This window comes from Gorilla gorilla, chromosome 6, assembly GCF_029281585.2.
Source record: "Gorilla gorilla gorilla isolate KB3781 chromosome 6, NHGRI_mGorGor1-v2.1_pri, whole genome shotgun sequence".
Taxonomy (NCBI): Eukaryota; Metazoa; Chordata; class Mammalia; order Primates; family Hominidae; genus Gorilla; species Gorilla gorilla.
The window spans coordinates 21,755,820-21,782,359 of NC_073230.2; the positions used below are offsets into that span (position 1 = coordinate 21,755,820).

The 26,540-nt window shown below is 33.3% G+C and overlaps 1 protein-coding gene across 12 annotated transcripts in view; it reads right to left on the reverse strand.

Moving 5' to 3' along the window:
- DGKB (diacylglycerol kinase beta) overlaps positions 1 to 26,540 on the reverse strand; it is a 760,061-nt gene that overhangs the window by 166,448 nt on the left and 567,073 nt on the right. For all 12 annotated transcript variants that reach the window (XM_031013463.2, XM_031013457.2, XM_031013455.2 and 9 more), the window contains one exon: positions 20,689 to 20,884. In XM_031013463.2, the coding sequence (XP_030869323.1) occupies positions 20,689 to 20,884 (196 nt within the window). The remainder of the gene's footprint in view (positions 1 to 20,688; positions 20,885 to 26,540) is intronic.

The following is a 26,540-nucleotide window of genomic DNA, read 5'->3' on the forward strand; positions in this document are numbered from 1 at the left end:
CTCTGGAATATTCCTATTTATGACACTAGTCTAGCAACTATAAAAATATGGATAGATAATGGTATATGACAGTGGATAACTGTAAACTTATCCAGACAGTAACACCAATTGCTGTTGCTGCACCAGCTATGTTATTTTTTTTCTGAAGCAGATTAACACAGCCTTCAGTGTGAGATATAAAGCCATCAAAATGAAAATGCATTTATTTCCAGCCATTTCAAAAAGAAAAATCAGAATCAGTTTAGATCCACATGGAACAAAAAGAATACACTTATAGAGTTTTAACTTGAGTTCTGTTAACTCTCTTGACCCCTATTATAATGCAGTATAGAGACCTGAAACATTGACACAGTATGTGGAACGCCACACTGGTCCATTATATCAGCAGTTCTGCAAATGTGGTCTTTGAATCTTGAAGGTCCCTGAAACACTTTCAAGAGATTAATGAGGTCAAAATTATTTTTATACGCATTGTGTTAACATTTGCACTGATGAGGCAAAACAATGTTGTATAAAATTGCTGGATCTCTAGCATGAAACAAGTAGCACCTAACTATACTTGTTATTAATGCCTTGTTCGTTGCTATGAATTACAGTTTTTAAACAAAGCTTTAAAATGTCCTTGATGAAGCAGTAAAAATTTTATCAAATATTTACTCTTGAGTACAATTTTTTAGTATTGTTTGTGGTGAAATGGGGAATATGCATAAAGCAATTGTGCTGCATAACAAACTGTGATACTTGTTTAAAGAAAAACACTTGTGTGATTGAGAACAAAATCAGCCACTTTGCTCATGGAACACCTTCAAAGGTACTGATGGTAAAATTATGGTTATTCAGACTTGGATATCTTGGGGTAGTTGGCAGATATTTTCTTAAAAATGGAAGGAGTTTTTCAGTTTGATGGAAAACAACTGACACTATTTGTTCCCAATAATAAAATTCAATGTTCCAAGTGAAAATTAGGAATTTAGAAACTTTTTGTATTTACTAGTCTTAGCTTGAAATCAACAAGTATGATTTTTGATATTGTATAATAAACTGTGTCAATATTTGAAAGCCTGCATAACAGAACTGATATTATTTTCAAATGATTAATTCATGGTGTTAAAAATCACTCATAGTTAAGAAATCCATTCAAAGTTCAAGACATACCTGTAGATTTTAACGCAAAAGAGTACAAAAAATTGATTGATCTGTTTCTATATTTCACATTGCAAGTAACCTTTAAGAAACTACTACTTGTTGAATTTTGATATAATGCCAAAGAATAATATCCCAAAGTATTTGAACAGACTATTAACATATCACTCTTTTTTCCAACTACATATCTGTGTGAGGCTTGATTTTCTTCATAGACTTCAATTAAAACAACATATTGCAATAAATGGAATGTAGAAGCAGATATGAGAATCCAGCTGTCTTCTATTAGACCAGACATTACAGAGATTTATAAAAAGCAATACAGTGCCACTCTTCTTACTAAATTTTTGTTTTTTAAGTATAGTTATTTAAAAATATATTTATAGTAACATGTAATAGGTTTATTAAGACTTTTAAATGAATACATATTTTAATAATTTCTCAGCCTTAATGTTTTATATGGTAACAATAGATGTACCTCACATAAGCAAAAGTTCTTTAGGATTTTCAATAGTTTTTAAGAGTATGAAGGGATCCTGAGACTAAAAGTTTGAGAACCAGTGTACTCTTTTGCTAATTGGGCTAGATGAGCAATAAATGACATGTAGGCTGTAGATCTTGTAAGATAATGACTTGCCAGGGTGTGAAAGATAAATTCTCTAAAGAGTCAGGGATTCATCTTTGTATTATGCATCCAGTGGTCTATAGTATGTCAGGACATGTTCTCCAAAATAAAAGATAAAGTATTGTATTTCATACTTATCAGCACTAAGAAAAAGTGCAATGTTGTTACCTTGTCCCCATTCCTATAAGTTCATCCACAAGCATCTTCTTTGGAACACTTTGTTAAGATCTACAGGTCCATTTGTATTCTCACCTTGGGCTACTCTCTATACAAAGGATAACTGGGCAGGCTCCCAGAGCTCTGCTCATTGGGAATTTCTCCTTTCCACTACCCCAAAAGCAGCACTGCTGGAATAGCAGCCCTTTTTTAGAAGCACACTAACAAAGCAAGATAAACTATTCATGAACTCTCATTAAAGCTTTTCCTTCTCTGACATTTGGTCCTAAGAGTCATAGGTGGGAGCTGAGGGGGAGGTGGGGGTCCAGCAGTGGTGGGAACAACAGACACTCATGCAGCTTTCCTCGCTCTCTGGCCCTACACATGTCTGATCCAGGTGTTCTATCTACTTCTATCTTACAGTGAATTCTGAGCTTATGACTTGGTTGGTCTAACAAAACTCAGCATATGGTGGGCCCTGTGATTTCATTATGGTCACTTGCTATGGTCAGATGTTCCATATTTATAGAGTCCAAGTAGCACGTCCAGAGCTTCTTCTCAGTTGACGTATAGTTTTCTGCTGCCAATGCCATAGCCTTGCTCCACAGCCTTAGACTACATTGTGATTCTCTTATTGAAGTGTGTCATCAACTCCACAAAGCATCTTTTCCACATATATATATGTACCGCATAGGCGGTACATATATGTATATATAGTACATATATATGTGTACATATATAGTACATATATAGTACATATATATATATAGTACATATATGTGGTACATATATATATATAGTACTGTAGGGTCTGTCCTATAACTTAAGTTACAGGGCTGCTTGCATTTCAGTTTGACCTATAATAGAATCATTTTATGGTCTGCATCTGATACAAAGCTATAAGCTTCTGTTATTAGATAAAGTAGTTAGAGCCATACTCACAAGTGCAGGTCACACTGCCTACCAACTTTGCCCTTTCTGTTTGCATAACCTTATTAAATAAACCTAATGATGACATGATAGGAAAAATAATTCATGACCATTCTCCTGAACATAGATGGAAAATTTTAAATGTAATATTAATAAATAAAATCCAGTGTTGTATAACAAGATAATACAACATTCCAAGTTAGATTTATTTAAGGAATACATGGTTGCTTTAAAATATAAAAATTCAGCAGCCAGGAAAGGTGGCTCATGCCAGTAATCACAGCACTTTGGGAGGATGAGGCGGGCCGATGACTTGAGCCCAGGAGTTTGAGACCATCCTGGAAAACATGGCAAATCCCTGTCCCTACAAAAAATACAAAACTTAGCCAGACATGATGGCACACGCCAGTGGTCCCAGCCGCTTGGGAAGCTGAGGTGGGAGAATCTCTTGAGCCCAGGAGGCAGAGGCTGCAGTAAGCCAGTATCACATCACTGTACTTCAGCCTGGGCAACAGAGTGATACCCTGTCTCAAAAAAAAATTAAGCAATGTAATTCTCCACATTCACAGGATAAAGAATAAAAAGTATGATTCTCTCAATAGATGAAAAACAATAATTTTATAAAAATCAACATGTATTTATAACAAAACATAGTAAATTTGAAACAAAGAAGAAATCTTTAACCTGAAAAGGTGTATCCATAAAAGTATACAAGGAACATTAGAGAAATGGTGAACTATTGAAATCTCCCCCACAGCCTCCAATGTCAAGAACAAGACACCAACGTCCATTATCACCCCATGTATTCAGCCTTGCACTGGAGACTTTAACCAGAGAAATAAGAAAAAAAAAAAAAGAAAAGGATTAAGGGTAAAAAAAGAAGGAATGAACCATCATCATTTATTGATGGCATGATATTTATTTAAAGTCCAACAGTCTATAGATACAGTACTAGAATTGATAAGTGATTTTAGAAAGCTGTGTATTTTGGTACAACAAAAACAATTAGAGAGTAAAAGTTAGAAAATATATTTTTTAGAATAGCACTGTTAAACACCAAATATCTAGGCATAAGACAGCTACATAGAAAGTTATAAACCATTATAAGAAACTAAAATGAAAAAAATGGAAAGCTATACCATGTTCACCATTTAGAAGACTCAGACTGTAAAAATGCCAATTGTCCCTAAACTGATCAATGTAATTTTATTCAGAATCCCTGTGGTATTTATTTATTTATTTATTTATTTATTTATTTATTTTAGAGGGGAGACATTAACAAACTGATTAACAAAACATTAATTAGGAAACTGTAGTACTGGCATAAGGACTGATGAATAGACCCATAGGATAGAACAGGTGTCAGCAAACTGTGGCTTTGTGCCAGATCTGGCCTGCTGCCTGTTTTTTTTGGAGCAGAGCCATGCCCATTTATTTAGGTATTGTTTTTGGCTGTTTTTGTGGTACAGTGGCAGGGATGAGTAGGTATGACAGAGAGTATATGACCCAAAGCTTAAAATATCTACTATCTGACACTACAGAAAAAGCTTTCTGACCCCTACTGTGGAATACACTGTTCAGAAATAAATAAACTCATAAACAGAAACTTGGGATTAAGATTATGTTACCACTGAGTAGTGGGTGTAGGAGTCTTTGCAATAAATACTGCTGGGTCAGTTGGATAATGATATGAAAAAAGAAATTATTCTTGATCTAAATTTAAACCATGCACAAAAATCAATTCCATCTTAATGTTAAAGTTAAGCCGATAAAGCTTCTCAAAAATAATATAGCAGATGTTCAAAATTATTTTTAAAAACTACAGATAAAAAGCAATAAGAAAAAAGTAATAAATGGACACATTGGACTTTAATAAAATGAAGACATTCTGATGTTTAAGACTTTGTAAACTATAGGCAAGGCACACAGTGAAAGAATATATTTGCAACCCATAGAGAACAAAAGATTCTAGTTCCTTCAAATATAAATAATATATAATACCAGTTAAAAAATAGGCAAAAGACTTGGGCAGATATTTCACAAAAGAAAATGTCCAAATGATCTGGTCACATAAAATGATGTTTCATATCATTAGTCATCAGTAAAATGCATATTTACAGAACAATAAATTAGGATGCCTAAATTAAAAAGACTCATCATTCAAAGTGTTGGAGAAGATGTAGAGCAGTGATAGCCCTTGTGCACTGCTGATCATAGCGCAAATCAGTACAATCAGTTTTAGTAGCATCTACTATAGCTGAACATGCACATACCTTATGACCCAGCAATTTTTATTACTCAATTTATACCCAGAAAAATATATAATCTTCAATGATAATGTTCATAGAAGTACAATTAGTAATAGCTTCCCACTGGAAAAAGCTGCATACTCATAAAATTAATATTATAAAATAATGAAAATATGGAATTTAAAAGGCCAGATGCAAATGAATATATGCTACATAATTCTACTATAAAATATAAAAACCAGAAACATTTATTCATAGTGAAAAAGGTCAGCATATTGAGTAGGGCAAGTGAACTAGGGGTTTCTGTGGTGTTGGCCGTGTTCTAGTTATTGATCAGAGAGAGTGGTTACATAGGTGTAATGACTATCAAAATTCATTGACTGCACATATAAGACATGTACACTTTTCTGCACATATGTTATAGTTTATGACAGCGTTCAGGTTCATTAAAAGGATAACACATAGAGAGGGAGTAGGGAATCGGAGGAGATGGGGTGATATTTTAGACAGGGAATCAGAGAAAGCTTCTCCTAAGAGAGCATATTTTAACAATGACCTGTTTTCAGTGACCTGAAAGAAGCAAGTGAGAAGCCATGTGAAGCCGTGGAAAGTCATATTAAGATCTGAGATAAGAATATTCCAGGCAGAGAGAATATCAATGCAAAGGCTTTGAGATGATATCATGCTTGATGTGTTTGATGAGTATCCGAAAGGCTACTTGGGCTTGAGTAGAGTGAGAAGAGTTGTCATAAATTAGATTGGCTGACACATATTAAACTATTGAGTGAATGACTTATATGAAGATTGACATTTCTGGTCTTGGCATGATTATTTCTTGTTATCTGTCCATTAAATATACATGAAACATTGTAAAATGGTTTTCAAAAAACCTGTCTATTAGCCTTAGACAACAACAGATTTAATACCAGGGTAATCACTTTACTCAGTTCAAGAACTGAATTCCATTTCACTAAATTTTCAAAGTCTAGACAAAATGTTTTGTCCATCCTACACAATTCCTAATGAAGGAAAACGACAGAAACCAGCAGTTAATCAAGACATTAGTTAAGTTGAGGGAAAAATATGTTGATAAAAGCATAATCTCTTCATTTACTGATCATTTATGGGAAAAGAGCTATACGCAAATTTTATATATGCATATGAAAGTTTTGGCGGGCACAGTGGCTCATGCCTGTAATCCCAGCACTTTGGGAGGTCAAGGCTGACAGATCACTTGAGGTCAGGAGTTTAAGACCAGTCTGGACAACATGGTAAAATTGTCTCTACTAAAAATACAGAAATTAGCCAGGCATGGTGGCATGCACCTATAATCCTGGCTACTTGGCAGGCTGAGGCAGGAGAATTGCTTGACCCCAGGAGGCAGAGTTTGTACTGAGCCAAGATTGCACCACTGCACTCCAGCCTGGGTGACAGAGTGAGACTCTGTCTCAAAAAAAAAAAAAAAAAAAAAAAAGAAAGAATGTCAGATTTAAGACACGACACCAGCAGCAATGGAAACCGAACAATAGAAAATCATTCTTTCAAGGACTTATTTCTCTTAAAGACATAATTACCTAGGATTGTCCATGAAGAATGAGCAATATCATTTGAGGTGATGGAGGCTCATTACCAGGTGGCAAAAAAACAATAATTATACTTTCTACATTTTATAAGAACCTAGACATACTGCACTTTAACCCTGTGATGTTTTCCTTTTTAATTTAAAAATAGCAGCATCAGCAATCACCACTAAGAATAAAACAATAACACACGCGAGAACAAGATACATATTCAAAGTCCTGAGACTTCACAGTTTCCCTGAGAGTTGCGAGTGTCCTGCAATGAGACAATGACGCTTCTGCCTAGAAAGAGTTGCTGCAGAAGCAGGAGACACTAAACTTTAAACAAAATCATAGAACTCTTTCAACCTTTCTTCTCGTATTGAGTCTATGTTAAAGTGCCATAAATCTTGTTGACAGTTACTGCCACATCTATTGGCACACAGTCAGCATCTGTTTGAAAAGAGTTTTGCAGCAAAGGTAGAGCCCATTACCTGTTCTCTGTCTTCTCTTACGATTTATTTTCACCCCAGCAGGCAGCACCTCACAATGTCATTAATTTCTTAGTCAGCCTGTACTTTCCCTTACAGCCACTTAGAGAGTGCTCTTATAAACAGCTCTGTGCATCACCAGAAATGCATTGCACCTCTAGAAGGAAATCAGAAATTTAAGAGCAGCAGGTACAACCTGAACTGGTTGCTGAGGTGATGTGGTCTCTGCTGCTAGATCAGTGGGGGGTCATCATGGTGATTCGGTTATATGGTTCCGAGGGAATCAGTGCTGTTGGCCAACACAATCTTAAGAAAGTGAGCGATGGTAGATGTGCAACTGAAGGGAAAGCAGCAAGAAAGTATGATATTCCATGATTCACCATGAAGAAGAAAGCAACAAATGAGTAGACAAGACAGCAAGAAATTACCTGCATAAAGAAGGCATTCTAATCATCCCAATACCTGAAAAGAGTGAACTGTACTCTAGTCAAATTTCGTTGGGACAAATATTCTAATAGGAATTGCCCCTTTCTTCAGAAAGGATGATTAAAAAACATCATCAATCAAAGCTGGACCAGAAAAGCAATCAGAACCTAATTCTTCATTATAACAGGTTTAAAGATGTCCAGTCATGAGGACTCTACTACTTTAATCATAATATGGTTTTTTACAAAAATTAAAAATTTCCATAAACTAAAATATGGATCACATTTATTTTTATTCTTCTGTGGGGCCAGGACTCATTTCTAGAAGGGCTACTGGTCCATGGTTAGAAAATGGCCCCTTCACCTCTGTGGTAAATGTGGGCTATATGTTTGGATGTGCTTCAAATATTCTAGATGGGTAGCTTTGTGCATATTTTAAATTTTATAGAAAAATAATGTAATCTTACATTTCTATTTAATCATTGTTTAAAATGTATTGAGCTGTAAAAATCACACAAGGAGGTAGAAAAGTCAGAAATGTTTATGTCTACTTATATAGGTTATGAGACAGACCTGCCAAAGATAATTAGGTCACAGATTTCTTTTTTTTTTTTTAACCATACAACTTATTGTATTCATGTGCTTATAGTCTAGGAAACTAAAAACTAAAACCTGTGTGTAAGAAACTCAGTAGCCTTCAATGTCTGTGTCAAAAGTCTCCCCTATTAGCAGCTGCTAAGTGGAAAAGAAAGTTGAAGGAAAGCAGCCTGGGTAAGTTGAGAATTCTAATAAATCAATTGGTATGATACTAATTTGCTCTTTTTTTTTCCTTGCCCATGGAATATGATAACTCATTTTTATCATGCACCTTTGGGAAGATTGAAAACCAAAAAAATGAAAGAAAAGTCAATACAGTATTAGAACTAATGTCTTCCCACCCAAGCTACTGTGTTCTGGTGCATGAGTCAGGTGGAGCGGGACTACAAGGTCAACCAAGAGAGTGGGTTGTTCAACTACTGTGGCAGGAATCACCATAGAATGCACATTCTCACCTGGAGGAGGACTTGTAATGAAATCTGAAGAAAACATTATTCTCAAGAGATAATATGTAGTGGAAGGAAAGAAAATTAAGACAGAGAAGAAGGAATTCCCTTCTCCTGTCTATACATTTTCAACCTCCTTTCCTTTGCGGTAATGGCATAATGATTTGTTTCTTAGAGAACCTTGTTTTGTTGTTTCCTATCAGCTTCCTCTGCAAAACAAAAACACCCCTGAACCCGCCTTCCTCTTGAAGTAATACTTTGGTTCCCTGATTTTCTGATTAGGGCTTCCAAAATAATTTGTGTTCAAGTATGTTTTTATTCCAGGCTTCATTTTGATATCTACATGTCCATTATTAGCCTGTCCCCATTAACCAAATAAGTACACATGCAAACACACACATGCACACACACATACACTCTCTATTACAACAATATACACAAGACATATCTGAGTACTCACTAGTAAATACTCATGTGTACTAAAGTCTACCACAGGGGTTTCAAATGTCAGTTGTGTTTTTTAGTTTAATTCAACTTTTATACCTATAGTAATTCATTTATTTCATTTTTGATTATTTTGAATGTTTTGGATAACAGAATGGCTCTTGAATTGCAAAGGAAGTTAAATTTCAGTATCTACCATAAACAGCACATTCATTTCATTCCTCAAGAATGAAAACACCTGTTATAGTTCCTTTTTGATTGCTGACTTTTATATGAACATTTGGATGAAAAGTAATGTTTACAAAGATATATATAAAATATTCAGAAGACAAACAGCAGAAATGAGAAACAAAAAAAAGCAAACAGAAATTTAAAATAGTTTGTCTTAACAAAACAATTACAATAAAGAATTTATTAAAAACCTTTGGAAGAAACTGTTTCCAGTAATTTAAAAAGAAACAGAAAATATATTAGCAAATAATTGAAAATAATATCTAACTGCACAAATGTATAAAATATCCAACTCAAAACAGCACTGTTAATATGTCAGTATATTTTAGTTAACATACTTTTAAAATGAGACACACAGATTACTTCATTGCATACCTCTGAGAGCTCCTCAAATCCTACACACATTTTAAATTGTTAAATTTGATACAATTACTGTCTTTTTAAAATCAAAAGAGCATTTTCATACTTTTAGACTGAGTAAAAGATGCATTGACTCCTTGCTTCCCACTAGACTCACTAGACATTCTGATACTGCACTCGTGGTGAGCTGGCCAGAGTGAGGTTGTGAAAAAAAGACAATACCGAGGACATTTGGGCAAAAAAGTATTTATCACCAAGTATAAAAATGTTTGTAAAGCCATCACTGATTAATACATTATTTCATTTTTGCTCAATTACTTACTAGAGAAATGTATAAGTAGCATTTTCAGTTCCTTGCAAGAGACCATGGTTAGTTAGCTTATTTCATGGCAAAAACATGTTAAAATATGAAATGACTTCTCAAACCTATTTTATATGGAAGTCACATTTTTGTGCACATGACTTTTTAATTTTGAAAAGACCTTTTATCACAAATTCCATGAAACTATCTTTCAGTAAATCCAAAAATGGAATGTTCTCTGATGCTAGTTGACTTTCCATCTCTTACTATTCTTCTAACAGGATACTCTGAAAATTTGAATATCATAGACTTAGTAAGAAAATATGTTTTACGTAGCTTTTTGGGTTAAGAAGCATTAGTAGGAAAACAAGTCAGTGTGCTAAGGGCTTTAATTATCTGAAGAGACATACATTTATATATTCGGTAAAATAAAATTATTTAATGTTCTTCGTTATTCAATATTTTTGAAAATATTGTTATGTTTGTGTTTTATTCACAGAAATTCAGTTTTACAAATAGCAGCTGATTTTTTATTAAACCAGAGCCAAATTACTAATTTCAGTATTAATAGTTAGCTTTGACATGTTTCAAAAGGGTAGAAAGTACGTAATAGACCTGTCTTCAACTCTGAAATGAACAACTGCTCAGGGAAATGGAATTGTTCAAAGATACATTTTCTTTCTGCCAATCTGTGAAATATAATATAATTATTCTCTTTTAATGAATCTCTCAACGAGGAGCAATCTTTCAGAGCTTGAGCAGGTAAAATATAATGATAATGGGAACAGCTTTGTAAATAAAAGGATGAAATGAGATTGTTATTTTGTGCCATATTATGGGATAATTAAAATAACAGTGCAGCGTTCAGCAGGTATTTGAACTTTCTAAAAAATGCTCCCCAGGGCTCTTTTAAATTAGTCATGTTTATCCATGTAGATTTGTAATCTTACTGCAAATGTCTGTCACCTTATAATATTCAGACCTCAATACTTAACTTAATCTGATTAATATCTGATACTGTACAACAGTTAACAAACCTTGCCTAAAGCAGACATTAAAATAATAACCTGAGTTGATAAACTCAAATTTATTAAAAGAAGAACAATGGAACTATTTTCATTAAGCCAGGAGAAGGATTACTCTCAGTGTGGTGGGACTCATGAACTATATGAGATTCTATGTATTTCCACAAAACCGAGTGGCTGCACGCTTCCAAGGAGCTACTATTCACATGATAATTAGCTCCATATAATAAAAGACTATATTCATGGAAACTAAACTCATGGCAATGGAACTCCAATGGCTAGTTGCTTTGTTTAATTCAAATTCATACAGCTCAAATACAAGTAGATGATGAGATTTGATTTTTCAAGAAACAAGTTTCTTTGCAGTTCACTGGACCCTCCTAGCACCCTTCTTAGAAAAAGTGTGCAAGCAGAATCAAGTGCTAGAGTGTGGCCATTATATCACATCCATTAAAGTTATTAGAAAACAAAATATAAATAAAGAAGGTAAAATAAAAGTCTGATATCTCTTCTGGTATAACTTTAAATTGCTAGTGAGATATCATTTCACGAAATGGTACAATTGAAGTTTTATTCTCAATTAGGTTATAGTTTTTCTCAGTTATTATTCTCTATCTGGAGGAATAAGGAAAATGGGTTTTAACATCAATAAATAAGTAACTGTGACTTATGTTTCATACTTTCTGTAGCTGATTTCATGTCTTTTTAATAGTTCTTTCATGCTTATAATTTTTTAAAATCCTCCCCAAGTTATTGTCAGATATCCTGATGATAGAAAGAAATTATTGTAATTTCCTGGGGAGCTATCTACCGCCTTAGCTTCAAATCATTACCCCCAAAGGGCAAGATTGCTATCAGGCTTTATATTTAGGAAATTTGTATGGATAGCCTCATATCTGGAAACTTTATGTGTCTACTATTAGAAGGTATACTCTACATGTGTTATTTAATCACTTGAGCGTTATATTATCAGGCAATATTTATTTAGTTTGGAAATCTGTTTTATATGTCTACCACTGGGTACGTTAAATTGACTTAAAGTTAAGATGCAGCTTTACTCTAGGTAGGTGATCTGCCACTATTTTCAATAGACAGAGGACTGGACAACTGTGCCACAGAAACAAATAAGATGATAATTTTACCACTGATATCAGATATCAAGGTCTACAGAACATACCCATTAAAGCATTTGTATTTTCTAATCTTCTCTGCAATTGCAAAAGTCAATAGCTAGAAATATAGAAGGGTTTTAGAATAGCATGTAGAATTTTGAAAATAAACAATGTATTCTTCCTCAGAAGTCATATAAGATTAACAATCTGAGCCTTAATTAAAAATCCTGAGTAAACACTTCATTTCCTTTTTCCCTTGCAACTATTAAATTGATTAATAAACCATATATTTTTCAAAATGCGACTGGTACTAAAAACTCATTTTTCTTGTTTCCCTACATTCATTAGGTGATAGAGAGTTGCTCATTATTCTGCCATCCCTGTGTACCCTTTTGGATTCTGCCCATTTTCCTAATTTCAACTTCTTTTCAGGAATGAACAAACTGATGATCAATGGTGATGATTTCATTTATGTACTAGAAAATACCACTTTTCTGTTTAAATGATTACTTACCTGTTATATTCAATTTAAAATGGCTTTGCAGTCTTACCAATTCTACCATAAAAAGTTATAGCATTATACTTCTTGTCAGATTTTGTTTTTAAAATTATACTGCACATCAGATTTTTTAAATTTTACTGTTGAACAAGGGGAAAGGGGGCAATAATGATGGTCATGAAAAGGTAATTTGTATACCTTCAGAAGACATATGAGAATATTCTAAATATTGTCATCTAGTGGCTCAGTTCCTCTAAAGTATTATTCATATTTCTAGTTTGTGCTTTTTAAATTTCTAGGAGCTACCAGTGTCTGCAGTTTCTACAGTACTATGACAAATAGAAATTTCATTAATGCTTCTCGATAATGCATGTGCTTTTATAGGATAGCCAAACAAAGGATAAGAGTACCTGGTCTTATATATTGAAAATTTTTTTATTTTTACATTTTAGAAATATGCCTTATATTCTCTAACTTTTTATTACTTTTTACAAACTTTAAAATTATAACTTTAAAAAAATCTTAGTGCCATCACATTAAGATACCCAGGTATATGATGTAATCTTAAATTTAACAGCAATTTTGATATTTAGTCTTATTAAGCATATGCTATTATTTGCATTACCATTGCTAAAAAATTTCAAAGGAGGCAGTTTAAAAACATAGTTGGGAACTCATTTTGAGACATCTACTGAAAGGTTACCAGATAGCAAATGTTTGGATCTATCTATTTTCAACCAATGAAAATATCATGGTATTAGTGTATGCATATATTTTTGTGAAATGCAACATCTCAAATGCCATACTATTTTTCAACAATTTTAACAACCAGGTATAATAATGCTGCATGAAATCCTTTTCTTGTTTCTAAATTTAATTGATTTAATCACTGAAATTAAATGCTTGGAAATTCTTCTGCTTGCCGGTGTTTGAACGCCAAATACATCATCTACAGTTCTAAAATGAATATTGCATTTATATTTAGACAACTTAAAACACTGCTTTCTAAATTACCCTAAATAACCCATAGAAATGTCTAGAAAAATTGATAATAGTGGATGACAAATGTCCACTACCATCAACTTTCAAATAACTTTTACAAGGTATACAAAGTGTACAATTATCTGGGAAATATAATGTAAAGCACACATAGATTAATCTTACTTCTTCCAGCACTCACCACCAGTGAGCTCTTCCAAAACTCATCTTTAAAGATGAAGACATCAGAGCTAGAAATCATATTTATCTTCAGAGGCAAAAGAAATTTAAGTTTTGCCAAGCTTTCACAGACATCAGCTCATTTATTCTCTTTGATCAATTTGGTTTGTATTGCTTTGTTTTGCTTTTCTTGATAATTTCTGGGAGTTAAAAAATTAATAGTAATAAAGTCACTTGAGTAGAGAGACTCCTTGACAGCCAGTCAGATACACAGTCTCTCCCAACAGTGCATAGAGAGATCAAATAGGGTGGGATGAGGATATGTGTGGTGCAAAGTATATGGAAAAGCTTATTCTGGGGGAAATAATACATAGTAAATTTTATCCAAGATGATGAAGAATAAAAACAATGTTTACAGTAAAGTATTTCCACATGGGGCTACTTATCTGAGTTTGTTTGTTTGTTTTTTGTTTTTTTGGCCTGAATTTTTCCATGAAAGATAGTAGCTAGCATTAACTAGGCATTTGCTACGTACTGGCCCCTATTCTAAGCTTCTAATCTGGGCTATCTTTTCTCATTCTCACAGTCACCATATGAGGAAGGCGCAATTCTTTGTGCCCATTTTAGAGATAAGGAGATTAAAGTACAAGGAGATGAAGTTACTTGCCCAAAGTTGTCCAGATAAGCAGCAGAGTTGGGGTTTGAGCCAGCTGGAATCTGGTGCCTGCACCAAGAACCACGAACACTATGCCGCCTTCGTGGAATATGTAGGAGTGATTAAGCTTAAGTATTTCCACATGGGGCTATGCAAATACTATCAAGGTGGTGAAAACTGCAGCAGCTGAGTGTAGTTTTCTAAACTTTAGTCTTTCTGGCTTCACCTTCACAATTTTGGCAACATCTAAGTATCTTCTAAATTATCACTTAGGTAGGATGTTTTACTCTATTTTTACTTGAATTAATTTTTAAAAGAAAATTTTGATTAACATTATAAATGATAGTAAAAAAATTCAGCGTTTCTTACCACAAAGAGAAGACAACTGTAATAGTAAATATAAAACCATTAAACTTTTAAAACATTCATCCATGTACCCACTAACCCATCTCATTTTCCATCAGTGGAGTCCTTGCTGGGTTTTGGGAAATTCTGCCCGAAGAAAAGAGTATCATTGTTAAATGTGAATGAAATCACTGAAAATTGTCTGGACAATATAATATGTTAATTAGTTTTTAAATAAACTTTTGCATGATGGGTACCTGGACAGTTGTATCCATATGCAGGGTAGACAGTCACCTATTAATGAGGTTTCAAGCAGAAAGTCCAGCTGCTCCCTTAGCTTCTGGCAAATGTTTGAAACTCTATAATTTGAATATAATTACTTTCGCTCAGTGGTTATCAAACTTTTTAAAGCAGTCAACAACTTCATTTTAAACAAAGCAACATTTTATAAACCGGTAAGTAAAAGAGAAAATTGAAATTTTATTTGTGCAAATCCATTTTAGAAGTTCTAATTGCTAACACTCTCAACACAATCAATCAGTGAGAGGCCGGGGGCAGTGGCTCACACCTGTAATCTCAGCACTTTGGGAGGCCGAGGATGGTGAATGATGCGGTCAGGAGATAGAGACCATCCTGGCTAACACGGTGAAATACCCCTCTACTAAAAATACAAAAACAAAATTAGCCGGACATGGTGGCGGGTGCCTGCAGTCCCAGCTACTCTGGAGGCTGAGGCAGGAGAATGGCGTGAACCCGGGAGGTGGAGCTTGCAGTGAGCCGAGATCCCACCACTGCAATCCAGCCTGGGCAACAGAGTGAGGCTCCGTCTTAAAAAAAAAAAAAAAAAAAAAAAAATCAATCTGTGAGAATAATGGATCTATTTTGATGAAGACAATTGCAATGCTATAGTATCTTATTTTTCATAGATTTCTGCATTTTGTTTTGGTTTTGTGGTATTGGCAATATCCTGATACAGACATATATATAATCAAATAGTATGAATGTGTTGCTTCTCAGCCACGTTGAACCATTCTGTCTCCACTACCAAAAACTGGAATAGACTTGGATCTTCAAAGCTAAATCAATTAGAGTAACTAAAATGGTTCTAAATAGTAACTAAATAGTAACTAAAATAGAGGACCTTGAGAGGTCCTCACTCTTGGTTAAAAAATACCTTTCAAAAGTGTCTTTTTAACAGAATTTTTCACTTTCAACAAAACAAATTCCTGACATAATGATACTTACTGTATCATTGAATTGAATTGAATTGCAAAGCTTCAATTAGTCAAATATATTTTATTCTGTGTACATACCTGAAATGCTCCAATTTCATTGCTGGCTGCTTACACGCAGTTGTGAGCATGTTTAAAATCTTCTCTGATAAAAGTGTGCTTGATATATAAGCCAGTACAAAATTATTATTAATATTTGGGGGAGTTAATTAACTGATACAATTTCTTTATGAGGAAAAATACATCTTATGGTGGTCTGCATTTTCATTTAGGTATCGTCACTTTGTTTTCATGTCCATTGATTGCCACATGTTGTTTGGTGCTTGTGCCATGCAAAAGTACCTGAATTTGCTGGCCTTTTAATTGCATGTGGTTCCCATGCACTGTGGTGGCATTTGCACAATATTGTGGCCCATTTGCACAATATTTCTCATGAAATATGCAAAGACATATTTTTAAATGTCCATTGCAGATCTATAGACTTTCCAGTCAATGCCACAGTTATTTATTTCTTTATATGTATATACATATGTGTGTGTGTGTGTGTGTGTATGTGGGTATGTATAACTATCTATATATGCATCTACCTATATAGAAAGAAAAAAGAGGAGGAAGAGAAGGAGGAGAAGTTGTTTTTGTCTGGTAACACAAGTTAATGATTTCAGAACTGTTAATATGACAAATATATTTTTATTATAGTTTTTTTATTGTCCCCAAATCTGGCAATGATTTTTTTTTTTACATTTATTACAGAACTGCTGAGGAATTGCAGTTATAACTCAATGGAACACAGTTTGAAAAATAACATTTTAGCTGAAGGTCTTTATATCTTTTAAAATGCAAATACCTCTACTTTCATCTGCAATCAGTCATTTGTACATTAATGTGAATGAATTTATTAGACATTTTTCTGAGTTTAATTCAGAAGAGGGGGAGGAAAAGATGAACTCAGCTACTGAAAGACATGGGAAAGATCGAATATTAACGCTAGGAGAAATGAAGACTAATTTGGCCTAGTTTACAGTTTTACTTCAAGACTATGCCATCTATATATAATACATTTATTTGTATTTATAAACACATATGCACACAAAGAAAATGTCTACTGCATTAGTTGAGTGTGAGTGTGATTATGTTTCAGAATTGCATCCAACTATTTTAGAATATTTTGCTGGAATAATGTAATTACATGAATTACTTACAATTTTGTCAACTCTAAAGTAAGTCAACAGTAAAATTTCCAACCAATGAACTTATTGAAGATATTCTGATTTTATTATGTGAGTGTCTTCAAAGATTGCAAGCAAATAAATTATGCAGAAGTCCCAGATTATGTACAGCTTAATATAAATAAGGACTTAATGCTCCAAACCTGATCTCATACCTTTGGACTATGATATTTCTTTAAATTAAAGTAAAAGAGTAAACTTTAAATTAAAATAAAAGGGTAAACTTAAAATAAATTAAATCCTTTTATTAAATAAAATAATTACCTTTATTACATGAATTTAGTTATATGCGTCCCCCATTTTCTCCCCCCCAAAAGAAACTATCTAAAGTTTATGAAAGCAAGTATCTATTTCAACAGTGTAAACATTTAGTTGAAACTTCTGATAATTTTTTACAGAGGCATATGAGAAACAGTGTTAGTTAACATTTTAAGAAAGAACAAGAAGAAAATTACATTAAGTTTTTCATTTCATTTCATGTATTTTCTAACAGTGAAAGTTATTAATTTGACTGTAGGTTAAAAATGTGTTGGACTAGAGCCATATTGGCCATATTCATTCTAAAGTCAGTGCTTATAATAATTTTGTGTAAATTTGAAATATATATAAATTTGAAATACTGATTGATCCTCACATTTAATACTATTGCTGCTTTGTTGTGTGTTTTTGATGATCCTCACATTTAATACTATTGCTGCTTTGTTGTGTTTTTGTTTTGTTTTGTTTTTTTTAAGAGACAGAGTCCTTGCTCCATTGTCCAGGCTGAGGTGCAGTGGCGCAATCATAGCTCACTGTAGTCTTGAACTCCTGAGGTCAAGGGATTGTCCCTCCTCAGCCTTCTGAGTAGTTGGGACTGTAGGCCTGTGCCACCCACCAGGTGCTATTCCCACTTCCTCCTTTCCCAGTATGTTGCCTAGGCTGGGCTTGAACTCCCTGCTTCAAGTGATCCTCCTGCCTTGGCCTCCCAAAGTGTGAGGATTGCATGTGTGAGCCACCATGCCTGCCCTATTGCTGTTTTTATGTCAAGAAATTGAAAACAAAATCAAGTAATAGAAATATTACTATTTAGGAAAGGGATAAATGTAACTATCTCAGTAGTAAATTTTGTTTTTGGCTATTAAGTATAACACTGAAGAATTAGCAGAATAAATACGAAATCAAAACTTAGAAGCATTTTGAGATACTTTTGGTATTCTGTTGCAAAATATCTCAAAGTGAAAACAATACTGAAATCACTAAAAAGAAAAGACTAATATATAACAGGTTTTTTAAAAATATTCAGCTCAAAAGGTCATTCTTGGTTCTGAGATTATATTTATCCTGAAATAATACTAAATCAAAACTATAAGCTAGTCAGTTAAGTCAGGGAACAAAATTGAGCCTAACATACTTCTGTTTTTGCTCATAGAATGACCTTTGAAACCTCTCTGAGCTCTACTGTTTTTTTAACTATTTCCCATCTGTGTACAGAGAAAAATGTATTACTGAGTCACAAGGCCTATATATTCCCACTTCCTCATTTCCCAGAATTTATGGGAAATCGGTTCTAATAGTTCCACAGTAGAAAGCAAGAAGACAGAAAGGGAAGAGAGCGCTTTTCCAATAGTTACAGGCACTGACAGCCTATGACAATATTTGAGTCTGGTTTGTTTGTAGTTTATTCCAAATGTGTGTTCCTGAAAAAAAATCATACGAAGGAGGGTGAGTGAGCCCAGGTAAATGACATGTATGCAGCAGCTCCAGAGAGAGTGTACAGACGTGTGTTTGGGTGGAGCACAGTGGTGTATCTAAGAGATGTTCAACAACCCAGTGGGTGAATGTAGTTGGCAGCTGAGCCATTGAGAATCAATTTGTATAAGTATCGGGAATGTGTAGATGCAAAAGACATATCAAGTATTGAGATGTAGTGACCAAACAGAAAACTTAACCTGGAAATTATTTTGTATATATTATTTAGTGAAAATATTTTTAAGGAAGGAAGCAAGGAGTACATACGTAGTACCTAATAATACAGGCTATACAATTACAAAAGGGTTTTTTAAGCTTGGTTTTAGTATGGTCCTTAAGCTAATTGCAATACTTAGAATTTTTCACTACCCTTTTTAGAAATCTACTAATTTTACATTTAAATGTATATTTAAATACAAATATAAATTAATTTCAATAACTTCTAGAAACTAATAATTATATTTATTTCCCTCCTCTAATTCATACAGCACAAACCTCATTTTTTCTATATATTTCTCCTTCAAAATATTATTTTCCTCCATATTTTCATACAGTTATATTTTGAGTATATAATTTTTTAATTGATTTGTTATAAACGTGCTTGTACTAATACAATTCTCCAAGATTACTTACACATTTTAAGGGCATCAAAACCACCTGTCATTGGCAGGTTGTGATAAGCATTTCTTTCAAGAGAATACCTAACACTTTCTCCATCAATCTTTTCCACTTTCATGGTACCAAATTTTATATAAAAGAAGTCACCGCTTGTTACTGAAACTTGAACCAGGTACTCAAAGACACCAAAACATAAAGCTATTGCCCACCACCATAAAGCCCACCAACCATCTTCTCACTTTATTCTATTTCATTTTTTAGTAATTTATTTATATTAGTCCATTAACACTGAAATCTCTTCATATTTTGTCCTTGCTACACTGAGCTGAGACAACATGTTTTGATTTCTCAATGTCATCAATAGTATTAGGTAAATTCCAGAAGGTAAAATTGATATTATAGAATTACATACATAAACTATTGGGACATGATTAGTTATCAGAATATCACATTGATATCTCTAGTTTATAAAATCTCTAAGAATTAGGTATCATGTCCCAATGAGAACTATATTACAATAGAGTTGAAAATTCTGACCCATAGTTAGTCTAGTCTACTTTTTTTAGGTCTTTGCTCTCTGTTTCCCAGGTCTCCTACTTGTTGTTACTAACTTTCTGGAAAAATTCAGCAGACAACGAAAATTTATCAAGGGATATTTAAACATTCTGTTATATATGGTACTTAGAACAACAGCTCTGTAAAAATAGCTTCAATCTCATAGCCTGACCAAAGCAGAAAAAGAACAAAATCTCTTATAACACAACCTTAGAAAAGCCTTAACTACGTCCTTATTCCAGCAACTCAAATGTCCTATTTAAGACAATCACGTTTCAGAAGAGCTTAATATACAATATCTTCTATTTTATTATCCACGAAATACCCCAAATGTATTTTATTTTCTGTGGGAAGAGCTATATACAAAGAAGAATAATGAAAAATGTAGCCAATTTATACTTGAGTTAGAATCTATTGTGATATAAGTTAATCACACATGGGTATCTCATAATATGAAAAATACAACTGTAAAAATATATAAATTATTATAGTGCAACGGAAAACTCTTTACTTTTAAAGAAGCCTTTGAAAGCAGGTTAACAAGCAATTTAACAACTAATTGTTAGAAAACTGACCTTGACTTGCAAACTTCAACTCTTTGGCATCTGTGACGGTGGTCCTTTTGTCAGACCCTTTTTTCTCTATTCGTCGATGGCTTCGTCTTTTCTTAGACTCTCCCCAAAGATTGGATCCTCCATGCATGCTTGGTATATTCAAAATAGCAATTCCTTCCAGAGAGATGTTTATTAAATCTATCTGTACTCCATCACACTGATCGGTAAAAAGAAAGAAACAGAAACAGAATATTTTATCTTTATTTCCCTGATTTCTTCTTTTTCATTTCCTCATCTTTTAATAAGTGTGTTGAAATCCATAATGTTGTCATTTCCAAACAAGCCTTTCAAGAACACTTAAAATATAAGTGAGTCAATATAATAGATAAAGCAGCCCCTAATATTAACCAGTTATCTCTAGTAGTCCTTAAAAATGATCAAATTAAATCACCAGTATATCTTTGTTTGTAGAAAACCTTTGGGAGAGACTCATTAGCATCTGCATATATATTTAACCAGCTGCAAATTTCCAATGTGTTACAAAAAGGTTAATTCTGGAAACTATGGTCAAATTTTAGGAATTGTGATGATTGCCCCTGTTTAGAACACACTGCAAGGTACTATTGGGGGAAAGTACAGAAACCAGATTGATGCCTCATGGTCTCACACCTTTGGGGCAGAGAAAGAAGTAGCTGAAAAGACTTTTGTTAAAAAAAAAAGTAAAATTCAAAGCGGAGATTCTAAGAGATTTCAATCACACTGAATTTACCAAGGGTGGTTTCTTGGACTAGATGAAGTCCTAAGGAGATGTCAAAGGCCATGAGAGGCACAGTTGTCCAAATGAATATGGAGGGCCGGGCAGATTGATTGAGGGAAATAGGAGTAGCAGTTAAAAGACTTTCAATCCAGCATGATTTTATAGCTGCTGCAAAAATGGTTAAAAAGAAACCAAGGTTAATCAGCCCAATTTTTCTTATTTTCCTGGTGACAAAACACCCTGGTGATTATGAAAAATATAAAATTCACTAACAAACAATGTTTTGTTATATTCAGAGTGGTCACTTCTTAGTTTTTTGAATTTTCCATTCATTTCCACTACTGGACATATATGGACAGCGAAAAGACTATTCTGTATTTTTAAAATTACTATTTATTTATTCATTTGCCTTGACTTCTTTAAAATGCTAGTTATTATTATACATTCTAGAAATTATTATCCCATTTTCAATTATAAGTGAATATGAAAAGAGATATAAGCGCTTTGTTTTTAAAAGAATTTTGTGAGGGATATGCATTTCCTAAATTGAAATATATTTACAATGGCGTTGTTTCATTCGCCATGTCTTAGTACAGAAAAAATTATTGACACTAACTTCATCATTTCTCATGGCAGTCATGATTTTTGAACTCAGAAGACACAGTGTTCCATGAAAATGATGAAAAACAAACAAAACAAAACAAAAAAAAAGCCCTCTCTTTTTCCACATTCGCCTCATCATACTGAAGCTAGGATTGCATCTTGTTCACTGAAAAATAAAAACTGTGAAATAAAGAAACACATCTTGAGACTACTTGGCAAGGGTAGAAACAAATTCTAGAGAAAGTGCCAAGTTTTCGTTTAATTTGTTTCAATGAGGGCGAAACCAAGATCTGGATGATGCTTTTTTTTTTTTTTTTTTCCAGAAAGCAGTGCTTTTTTTCCTCCTTTTCTTGTACTAAATTAAGATGATTTCTTTTTACTAAAGAATTCTGGTCATGTGTATACTCACTTACCGCTATATATTCTAGATAAACAGATATTAATTTCATAATTAAAAGTAATCTTGTGTAAATACCCTGCAGGCCTCAATGAATCAAACACATACTGTGTGTCAGGCCTCCCACTGTCTTCAAGTGGAATGTACTGGCTGGATAATTAGATAGTACATATTTTTTAACCTTATTTGCATGCATATTATATCTTTTGCACACTGACAAGCAGCAGTAACAACAAAAGTCAGATTACCACAGGGAATTCCCACAAAGAAGTCTTCATTCCTTATAATTTGCAGCCTAAATTAAAATAATTTGATCTTTGACAAGGATGAAATGTCAAGCAGAAGGGGGTCCTCTACAAGCCACGGCCTGTGGCTTCTGAAATCTGCCTAATTTATGTCAGTCACTTCTTAATACATATTTAAGTATTACACGAAAAAGATGATAAATATGCAATCTGACACCTTTGGTATTTCCCTGCTGTTAATTTATAAAGGTCTGGCTTCCCCCAAACTGACTAAAATCATTTAAATAACAGAAGAATCATGAAATAAGCTGGAGTCAGGGCCTGGCTTCCATTTTCACTCAATATTGAACACAGCAGGTAGTACACTAAGACAATTATTTGACTAGGCCTTAGAACCCCACTGTGACAAGTTACTTTCAGAATTAGTGAAGGAGGATTCCTTTGTTCATCTGCAGAAAAGGAGAGCATGTTGCAAAGAGGCTTCTTTTAAAAAAAAAAAAAGAATTGAACCAGCTGAGTTACATGTGACAATTGAAAAACATGAGTGTATGCTATTATTCATGTTTTCACTCTTCAGAGTTTTGTCATGTGTAGTTTTAGGGAAACAGAGTAAGTAGCTCTCTGAGAAGTGAAAAAAAATTCTCAGAGAGTCGCAAAGAACAAGGACTGATGAAGAACATTGATGTTCCTTTGAGAGCAGGACAATGTACTTAAATAAATTGCTATTTATTAATGATTTGTTTCCACTTGTTCTTGACCCCAGGCTACCTTCCTCTGTTTGCTTCAACGTTATGTTCATTAGTCTGGAAAATTTCAGTGCTGGTTCTGATGGAGACCAGTAATTGTAGCACACCAGTTGAGTGCATGAAAGTAACAGATGAGGTGAAGGCTGTGAAATATAAACAAGTTATAGTACTGTGTCAGATAATATTTTCATTCCCTTTGAGATTTATGACTTTTAAAAAGGTAGCTACAGAGGAAAAGAATATAAAAGCTTAAAAGCTAACAGCCTCAGTTAGTCAATAAATCCTGAATATTTTTATTAGGTAGAAAAAAGGTCGTTAACATATAGTACTATGGGAGCTATTTATAGAGTGCAAGGCTGTGATGCCATTGTCCGCTCTGAAAAGAGGATCTTATTCCAGAGACAAATATAATTAAAAGAAAAGAAGACGGTTTCAATTTTTCTGCCAATGTGTTTTAATCTTCATAAATAAATGAGTCCTGGGTCACACTGTACAGAGGTGTTAAAAACAAGCTTTATATGTGCCTTTAGTGTTTCAGATCCACTTAACATGTCAGTTGATAGCACTATTCAAAACATGTGAAGAACTTTGGAGAGCTCTAAGTGTGGATGGTAAATGTGATGAGATACAATTAACGATAAACTGTAATTTTTTTCCATAGTAGGTCTGATTCTATGTCTATATCAGATAAAAATTATTTCTATTTTTACTCAATGAAACCTAAAACATTACTTTATAGGTAATTTCAGTATTAGGACACATGGGGCGGAGACTATGCTTGGGAATTCTGGCTATTGCCTCTAAGAACTCTGTTTTCCAGGTTACTGAGGAATAAGAATATTGTCTTTTGAATCCTGCTAATTTATTTTGTGTTTTTGATGCTAGTCATGCCATTTATTAATTCTTGAGATCATTTAGGTTTCTAGGGGTATTTAATCATTACAATAAATCAATACTTTGGGATGGAAATTCTTGGCTTTAAAATTTACCATCTTTCCCAGTATCCCTGTCAACCAAAAGACTGAAATATCTGTAGAATAGGCTTTCTTATTCTCTCATTAACTTTGCCTGGTACTCTGAGCAAACTGAACATTCATGAACTCTGTATCTTCAATTCCAAAGGCTGACCTGAGTTTCTTAGGCACACATTTCACCCCTCCAAATACTTTAATATAAACATTGGTTTTAAAATATTTTCTTGTAATTTTAAAGAATTTATATTTATCTTTTGTAATAAAGTTAGAAGATAAATGAATATCTTTAAACAATTCTACTTCGTGTATCATGAAATCTTTACATGTATGTGTAAATACATATATTTTTCAATCAATTTGCTCATTAGATTTAAACATTGTGGCAGCAACATAATTCTTATTTCTCTTAAATTACTGAAGAAAATGTTTGTCTCTGCAGTGGAGATATAACCATATCATAAGGTTTTGATGAAGACTAAATCAAATAATATATGTGCATTGTTTAGCATCACCTGTGAGACAGTTAATAATAGGTAAATCTTAACTATTATTACATGATATTCATATCAACCCAAATATTTGCCCTCTTTGGAAGGAGCTCACTATGTGAAAGAGAAATATTACATAAAAAGACACACAAAAGATAGTTTGATTTTGAAAAAGCTGCCAATAAAACATGTATCTGTTGCTGGAGGTTCTGTTTTTACTGAAGTAGTTTATTCTGTTATATATTTTTCAAACCATAGTAGGTATAATTTTAGGACAAATAGGAAGCAACAACAAACAGAATCAAATTTTCGAATTTCTGTTTTTGTTATATTTAATTATAAAATAACCTTGAGGGTAGAAAGGCATATTCTGCTAATATGATAGACAGGATTCATTAAAAAGTGAGCAGAGAAGCAGATTTTGCCTAGCTATCCACACACACACACACACACACACACACACACACACACACACACACACACACACCAAGATATGCAAAAATACAAGGGGGCATGCACACAGTGCTGCCTGTGATTCATAAATATTATTGTAATAGCACCCAAAATAAGCCAGGGATGCAGAGCTAGAAGGCCAGGCTGAGACAGTAAGTAGAAACAGCACTCCAAGAAACATAACTTAGTTCTAGTAGCCCAGATTTCTTGGAGAACATTCTAAATAGTTTTTCTGTAAGATCTCAAGCTCTGTGGATCAAAACCACTTAATTTTATCATTATTTAGCACATTACAAACCACCGTTTTCAAATGTATTTTCATTCAAGATCTTTTGCTGTAAACACAACACTTTTCTTAAAGATTTTTTTTTTTTTTGTACTTCGTGACACATAGAATCTTATTTTATAGATCAACAGCTTTTAAATCTGTGCTCAAGGGTAGGATAAAGTAAAGGGAGGTGCAGGAGGATTCAGGATCTCCACCTACATTCAACCAAAGCCATACTTCTAATTTTTCTAAAACTTTTCAGCTTCTGCTGCAAATTGTATTTGAGCATAATTGTTGAGGATAAGAAATATTCAAAATCTAGTATATAAAGCAGTTTTTAAAAAAAATAATGATTCTAAGAGTAAAGGGGTATGTATATGTTTTATTGAATATATATGCACATAAATATGTATATGTATATAACAATACATATGACACATATATAACTATATATACTATATATTTAACTATATATGTAGTTATATATGTCATATATTATTATACATAACATATATAACTAAATATATAACTAAATGTAGTTATAGATGTCATATATTATTATATACAGTAATATATAACTAAATATATAACTGTAGTACATATATAATTATTATATAGATATACATGCATATAGTTATATATGTGTTATATATATCATTTTTATATACAGTTATTTGTGTGCATATATCATACATATACACAGATATATCATCCTAAATAGTAATAACAGAAAGTCCACGTTGAACCCAAATCCTTCACCTCTGTAATTATGTTCCTTTCAAAGGTTATGATCTGATCCCGTTATGAAGGGCTTTTTCCCATTCTATGACCATCAATTCTAATACTTAATTATATTTACCAATCATGATGAGATAAAAGTGCTAAAAGGTTACACTGAGAGTAGTATCATTTTTTGGTATTATTAATAACAGCAAATTAGAA